Consider the following 8233-nt stretch of genomic DNA (forward strand, 5'->3'; position numbering starts at 1 on the left):
AGTACCCCCTGGAATAGAAGTACCCCCCGGACAAATCTTCAAAATCTAATAAAAGTACCCCCTGGAATAAAAGTACCCCCCGGAAAATTTAAAAATTGACATGTAAGCAACGTCTATGCTCCAAAAATGTGTTCTCATGGTGTATATATATATATGTGTACGTCTGTATGACCTTGGCACTTGCAATTATTGACAGGTCCTGAATAAACATACCCCCTTGAATATGATTCCCCCAACAAATCTTCAAAACTTTATAAATATCAGGGATCTCCCCAGAAATTCAGAACAGGGTGGAGGAGGGTGGTCTGGAAACCCCCCCCTCTCCATGGGGGGAAGCTATTGCATTTTGTCTTTTCCAAACACAAATGGAGGTCATTTCCTGCAACTTCAGTTCGACATTTTCTGTACAATTGCAGATGTATAAGGCAGGAGAAAGGTTCAAGATTAAAAAAAAAAAGTTCTATTAGCACCCTAATTTTGAAAAAATTGGGCATAGGTTCCCCGGATGACCCCTAACCGGGGGCCAACGGTGCTTCCACAAGTTCAACAAGTGAAAAATACATGATACAAACTGTACATGTATTTACTACCTGGAACTTGGAGCAAGTTATTCCAAAGATGTACTTACTGACATTAATAAAAGTATAATTAAAAACTAAACCAAATCCTATTTCCCAAACAAATCACATATTGACACAGCTGAACAAATAAAAATGTGATCATGTCTATAAACTCCACTCAAAAACAATTTTTGAGAGACACTCGGGTACTAAGCGTGATAATCTCTAATATCTCATCTGATTCTCCCAATGTAAAGGATCTTTACAATCACAGCATCCAACCGCACATACATAGAAACAACAATATTACACAAGAAACCAATAAATTGAACAGAAAACTTCTCAGTAATGTTTGAAAATTATTCTTACTAAAATATAAGTGAATTTTTATTTCAGTTGTAGCCGAAAAATATTTTTCAAGCGTTTAAAGTATCGTTTTAGCACTGTAATATGTACTTAGTACATGTTTTATACATTTGGATGCTATCTTGACCTTTGACCACTGTTATTCTAAAAGCAGGTCGGCCATTTTGTCTTTCTCGCCGTGGCTTTTCGAGCCGTTTTTTCGAGCAAATTTTAACCATTTTAAACATTTTACGGCCTCAAAAACTCATACAACGAGGAAAACAAGTTGTAGTTGTTATTTTCATGCGTAACATTTCTTCTGGGGATGGTTTATTTTTCCGCCAAGCTGCCGAAAACTAGCGTCAAACCGCAACCATGCGGTTTCTTCGCGGCGGCCGGCGGGAGTTTTTGTATCGGAGCTTTCACGATGTAAACAAAGATAGTCGGAGTTGTTTATCTGAAAATTTTGTTGTGAAACGCCAGCGGGGTGTCAGATTTTCTACTAATGACAACGTTTTCTTTGTGGCGTCATGGCGAGATCGACAATCCATCGACAATTCACAGGAATTTGTGCCGACAATGGAATGAATTTTCCCGGAACTTTTCCGATTTTGAAAAAAGAAATAAACGTACCGTCTAAAATAAGAATGTACCGGGTGGATTTTGAGGCGAAAAAAAATAAACGTCCCGGTACGTCTATTAAAGAGTTCAGAGTATCACTGCATTTTATCAATATGCATAATCTACAATCCAATAAAACACTTACTAGTATTCAAGCCAACTTGGGCAATGAAATTCATTTCGTAGAAAATCTCGGAATTTGTGCAATTTTTCTTTTGCAAATAATTTCTAATGATTGAAGACTGATGGAAATAATATCTGTCAGGCATTATGGAAGATATTTATGTCTTACTATATTTCATCATTGCAATTCACACGTAGCTCAAACAAGCAGACGAAATTGTATAAAGAGACAACAGACTGCTAGACAGTGGCATTTCCAACTCAATGGATAGAGTCAATATCATATTAAGTACTCTTGGCACTTTCTAGACAAAGGTCTTCAGCGATAAGCATTCTTGAGATAGTCTTCAATAGATAAATACGTAACGGTATTATGTATTTATCTTGTCTGGTTTTGACTCAGAAAAAATATCTGCATTCTTGACCATTACCAATATGTATCATGTACCACAAATAGCTGTATAGCTCTTACAGCTAATTGAATTGTTTCACAAAGGCCACACCAATTTAATTTCTTGGTTAACGGATTTTTCTACAAAAATAATGGAGCGGGCGGGCGAAAAAATAAATGAAATAAAAACAGGCCTAGGCAGCTATTATAGCCCAAAATGGTACGATAGGAGCCATGAAGTCAACACACCAGGCTGGTTCAAAATTTAAACAATGAATTTTAAACTTTTAATGATACCACTGCATTGAAAGATGGAATAACTGTAACAACTAGGAAGAAAAGGACTGTTTTCAACTGTTCAGGGCAAAATATGAGCATTTTGCACTGCTGATTCTGAATTTTTTTTTTTTGCGAATCAGAAAAAAATGAAGCGGACGAATCTGTTAACCAAGAAATTAAATTGATGTGGCCTTGGGGGGGTTTCACTTAATCAATGTACTTAGTGGGGTCTTCATGTATTCATGATTGTATTGATTTTGCAAGTCTGGGATTTTTTATTTCCCATAAGGAGCATGTACTGATGTAGTTAAGGATTACACATGATAATTGGATTTGGCCTGAGGTTAGAAAATTGAGTCTTGTGGAACATGTACTAGGGCTTGGCATCTGTTCAGAGGTAAAACGTTTGTAAATATACCGTATCAAATTCATTTGACAGATTTCTAATTTTAGAGGGTAATCCTCTTTCTTCAAACTGCACGTACATGTACAACCAATTCTTCATGGTATTACGTAAACCTACGGAAATATTTGGGTGCACTGGTGCACTCACAGAAAGTAATTGGGTGCACTAAGATACACATAGGGTCGTGTGGCGCAGTCGGTGAGCATGTTCGGCTCACACCCAAGAGGTCGCGGGTTCGAACCCTGCCCATGTCACCGATCTTGTGCCCTTGGGAAAGGCACTTTACACGACTTTCCTCACTTCACTCAGGTGGAAATGAGTACCTACATGTAGCTTCGGTTAGGGACGTCCCTCGGATAGGACGTTAAATGGAGGTCCCGTGTTTGGGAGAGCCACACCCCACGCACGTTAAAGAACCCACCGCACTTATCGAAAAGAGTAGGGGACCTTCCCGGTGTGAGTGGTTCAAACCTTACAGTCCGGTCTTACGCAGCTTGTACATGTGCGTACATGTACAAAACTGGTGTGTTACGCCTAAAAGCGGTTTACCGGTTATGCGAAATAAACAAACAAACATGCACCTGGAGCATTTTGAGCACTGTAAAGTGATAAAAGTGATGACTTGAAATGTACTTACATGACAGAAGTTGGAGTTTTCCGCGATGTACGTCCCCACGGTCTCGTTCTCCGCCGACAGCGACATGCAGAGGAGCAGCGCGTCGCGGGCCTGCTGACCAATCCTGCCCTCCCGGTGCACGTACGGAATCAGCAGCGAGAAGATCAGGAACTTCGCCGGGCCGTGGTCCGCCTTCGCGTTGAAGAACTGTTCCAACAAGGACGGATCCTTGTAGAGACTCACGCACAGTTGATTCAGCAGTAGGATCAGGTGATTCTCGATTTCCAGCGTCGTCGCGTCCGAACACATCCCGAGTAGCCTCAGCAGCGGGTTCAGGATGTGCCTCTGATGCAAAACCGGTTGCGGCGAGCCGCAGAGCAACGTCTCGTACACCTTGAGCTGCTCGTGTTTCATCTCGTCCGCAAACTGGCTGTGCTCGACGCTCCAGTCCAGAAGTTTCTCCATGATGTTCTCGTTGGTCAGGAACTGGAGCATCGGCCCGATTTTCCCGTTGACGGTTTCTTCTTCCACCAGGAGGTTCATCATCTGGTCGACGTAGTTCACGACGGCCTGGACTTCGTCGCCCGTTAGGGCCACGCGGTGGTAGATGGTCGCAGCGGTAGGAATATGGCGGCACATGATGGTGTACGCCTGTCTCCAGTGGTTCTTGAAGACCTCGAGGCACGTCTGAGGGTCCACCATCACCTTACCGTACAGCGAGCGCACGCCGGTCGGCGGGCGATTCTGGGTACTCACGCTCTTGGAACGTAACTTCGCGAACCAGCTCATCTTGAAAAATACAGCGATTTATAATATAAAATTCTTCAAAAATAATATCTTAGATTCTTGCTGTGGTGATTTTTTACGAAGACATCGGTTCAAGGCACAAAGATGCAGTATCGCATAGTCTGTGAAAACTACATGCTCAGGCACTACTAAGGCGGGTGTGCTTGGGTGCGATGTTCATGCTCCATAATCTTGCCACCATTCCAAGCTTCCCATAGCTGTTACCCAATCTCTGGAACTGGTAAACAGAAAATAAAAAAAGACGTCAGACAGTGGGTATAGCATGCCAAAATAAACAAAAACAAGCAGATACAGGGTTTCAATCATCCATATGTATATAGTGCAGACAATCTGGCATGGCAAGTGCAAGCACAGCAGACGTCTTGTCAAATTATATGTTTAAAGTTTATAATAAAATCGTGCTAGAGTAAAGGAAAGCAAATAGCAACACCCACTTTTGTGGTGAGCTAGCTGCCAAACCATGCAAGGGATTTAAACTAGTGTATAACTTTAGCAGCGTTACGCTTTGCGTACTAGTATTTGACGGGCAAACCCATATGAACAAATACTGCCAAAATACGTTGGCACAACACCCGCAAAAATCAACAACGGTTCGTCACGTAGAACCGCAAAACTGGCAACAGTGGAACAGAACAAACATCTGGAAGAAATAGAAGCGTACAAGCTGGAATTCTGGCTTCGAAACACCACAACCACATCCACCCAAAGTTGTCGGACCACTACGATAGTATCCGCAACGCTGGCTGGCACTCTCCACGTAACGCTAGCTCTGCACCGAAAACCCGGCCTAAATAAACAGTCTCACACTACGGAAGGCCATCAAAACTATCCGTGGACCTTACGGAAGTTGTTAGGTTGCATATTGGTTTCCTTATCTGGCGCGAAAACTTTGCTTTTCCCAGAGGAAACCGGAAAGGAAGGGAATTTCCTCACTAACCTTTCACCCGGCGGCCATTTTGAATGAATGATGTCATCACGTGACGCCGCATTCTTCTGAACTCGTCCTCAGGGGAGTGAGGGTGGTTATCCTGGGTTCGAGATTGCAACAACAACTTCTGTTAGGCCACAGCAAGTAATTCTTATGGATGACATCAGCACGCGCATTAATTTTCGCCTGGTTTTGGAAAAAAAACGAAATTTTGTTTCCTTCTGACAGTGGTCAACATGCCGAAAATGGGCAAAGATGTCTGTTGACATGCCGGAAGGTGGATGGCAGAAAAGAGACAAGAAAAGGCTCTGATTTAATGTTTTGTTTCTTACTTTGATGATGTGATGATGGCTGTGTATATGTGATGTTCCCATCGAATAAAAGCCATTCGTACAATGATTGAGTCAAAATTTTATAATGAAGGAACTTTGTTTTTTTTTGGCCCGCCTTGTTTTTTTTTCGCCCGCTCGCATTAGATTTGGAGTCTGCAGAGGATGTCATCCATAAAATTTACATGCTGTGGCCTTACTACTAGTAACTTACTTACTTTTATACTACAGCAAAAAAGCATAAAAATTGTGTTTCGTTGATATGTTGGCTACTTTTAATTACGCCAGACCATTCTGGGCGCTCCAACGTAGGTTTCGTAAATGGCCGTAAATGGCTGTGAAGATTACTAGTGAAATAGTGCCTCCTGTCTTGTCTGGTTAGTATTGCAGTATATTGTTGTGAAGTATGCTTCATCCTCGGAGACCATGTTGCATGGTGTAGTAGTTTGCGTTTAATATCTGTGTTAAATGTGCAATGGAATTATTGTGTATGGTCAAGTAATGTTATGTTCTTGCCTCTAGAGGTTGATATACTAAAAAGGAGGGGGGGAGGTAAAAAATGAGTGACTCACCGGTGGTATTTAAAATGCTTATCACATTTATTGAACACATGATTCACTCACAATACAGCTTCATAGATTCAAAGTGGGTTAAAAAGTTATAACTTCTAATGAAACTTGATATTATCCTGCAAGTGCAGATTGTCGTCGCCTGTATTAGATCCGATATGGACAGCAGCATAGTCATTTTGAGACCAAACAAACTCAGACAAATTGTTTCCATATGACCAAGGAGGTTTTTTTATACAACAGTGTAACAGGCCTATGCACGCACTCCAAACTTGGTATCATCACGCGCCTACCGGGTTTTTACTGAACTGCAGAATTTTGGTAAGTACATATTAGTAGTACACTACTAGTATGTTCAATATGTGAAGAACTCTCTTCAGAAAGTGACAGAAATAAATTTCAGTCGCTCTAATTCTCTAAAATCTTACTAATCCACTGCTATTTATTCTTAGCGAGCATTGGCGCTGAAATTTTCCTCTTGGATAATATCTGGGTTACATGCATAGCTATATGTAAAGCTTGTATCCATAGCGAGCATTAGCGCCAACTGCAGTTCTCTTCTTGGACGCTAGGAAGCGCGCGCTACCAACTGCCGTGGCCCAGGTTCCCCCAGATGAGGTTGCCCCGCCGATCTCGGTCCTCGCTGAACAGGTAGTCCTGAAAGTGCAGAATCCACTCTGTTCTCGAGATCTGGCCGTCTTTGTTCTGTGGTACGCAGAGGAAATGCCTCCTGGTTTAGTAACACAACGAATTCGTTGCAAAACATCACATGAAACTATATCAGCACCAAGGACAGGCTGGTACATTCATACTAGTGCTGTACTTACTGTGGACACAAAGAACTACTCACCAAGCAGAGGTTTAGGTTATTTTTGACGTGTTTTCGGGCGATTTGGTCGGGTTTTCTATCTTGTACTGGGTAAAGGCAAATGGATACAGTCCTGTCAATTTGATACTGTCCTTTCAATTTGATACTGTCCTTTCAATTTGATACTGTCCTTTCAATTTGATACTGTCTTTCAATTTGATACTTTCCTTTCAATTTGATACTGTTCTTTCAATTTGATACTGTCCTGTCAATTTGATACTGTCCTTTCAATTTGATACTGTCCTTTCAAGTTGATACTGTCCTTTCAATTTGATACTGTCCTTTCAATTTGATACTGTCCTTTCAATTTGATACTGTTCTTTCAATTTGATACTGTCCTGTCAATTTGATACTGTCCTTTCAATTTGATACTGTCTTTCAATTTGATACTGTCCTTTCAATTTGATACTGTCCTTTCAATTTGACACTCTCTTTTCAATTTGATACTTTCCTTTCAATTTGATACTGTCCTTTCAATTTGATACTGTCCTTTCAATTCGATACTGTCCTTTCAATTTGATACTGTCCTTTCAATTTGATACTGTCTTGTCAATTTGATACTGTCCTTTCAATTTGATATTGTCCTTTCAATTTGATATTGTCCTGTCAATTTGATATTGTCCTGTCAATTTGATATTGTCCTGTGTGATTTGATATTGTCCTGTCAATTTGATACTGTCCTTTCAATTTGATATTGTCCTGTCAATTTGATACTGTCCTTTCAATTTGATACTGTCCTTTCAATTTGATACTATCCTTTCAATTCGATACCGTCCTTTTAATTTGATACTGTCCTTTCAAGTTGATACTGTCCTTTCAATTTGATACTGTCCTTTCAATTTGATACTGTCCTTTCAATTTGATATTGTCCTGTCAATTTGATACTGTCCTTTCAATTTGATACTGTCCTGCCAATCTTATACTTTTTTTGCAGCCACCAAAAGATCTGCTTGCGTGGTGAAGAACCACACATTCTCGGAATGTTTATGAATAGATACTAGTATGGTATATATAGAGAGAGTTGAAAAGAACTTGCATGAGATTGATAGCTAGCATTTCTACTTACCGCATCTAGCCTGTCGAATACATGTTCGACGTTGTCCACTCTGCCGAAAGCCTTGAACAGATTTTCGTAATCCTTCAGCTTCAAAGATCCATCACCTAAAAAAACAGCATCGACACTCATCCACACTTATTACCTTTATGAAATAAAAAATATAGGAAATCCTAAAAATCAGAACTCATAATGTAGCGTTACTATTCACTTGAAAACCTAAAACTTTATAGAAGGCAAAAGAGACAACAACAACACTAATTAATTATAACGTTACTTTTCGTCTTATCGGTTACCGCAAAAGACACAAGAGAGGACAACTCTAGTCCTCTCCCTC

General features: G+C 40.6%; 1 protein-coding gene and 1 pseudogene across 6 annotated transcripts in view; both read right to left on the bottom strand.

Moving 5' to 3' along the window:
* LOC109487828 (FTS and Hook-interacting protein-like) overlaps positions 1–4247 on the bottom strand; it is a 34862-nt gene extending 30615 nt beyond the window's left edge. For 2 of the 6 annotated variants that reach the window (XM_019791915.1, XM_019791911.1), the window contains exon 1: positions 4047–4246. In XM_019791915.1, coding sequence (XP_019647474.1) covers positions 4047–4130 — 84 coding nt within the window. In that variant the 5' untranslated portion in view covers positions 4131–4246. Of the gene's footprint in view, positions 1–3362 lie in introns of all 6 variants that reach the window. The other 4 variants (XM_019791916.1, XM_019791913.1, XM_019791912.1 and 1 more) reach the window with 4 other exon arrangements.
* A 2077-nt stretch (positions 4248–6324) lies between these two features.
* The window catches only part of LOC109487841, a 6344-nt pseudogene continuing 4435 nt past the window's right edge, over positions 6325–8233 (bottom strand).

Source organism: Branchiostoma belcheri, unplaced genomic scaffold (assembly GCF_001625305.1).
Source record: "Branchiostoma belcheri isolate BF01 breed outbred unplaced genomic scaffold, Haploidv18h27 scaffold9, whole genome shotgun sequence".
Taxonomy (NCBI): Eukaryota; Metazoa; Chordata; class Leptocardii; order Amphioxiformes; family Branchiostomatidae; genus Branchiostoma; species Branchiostoma belcheri.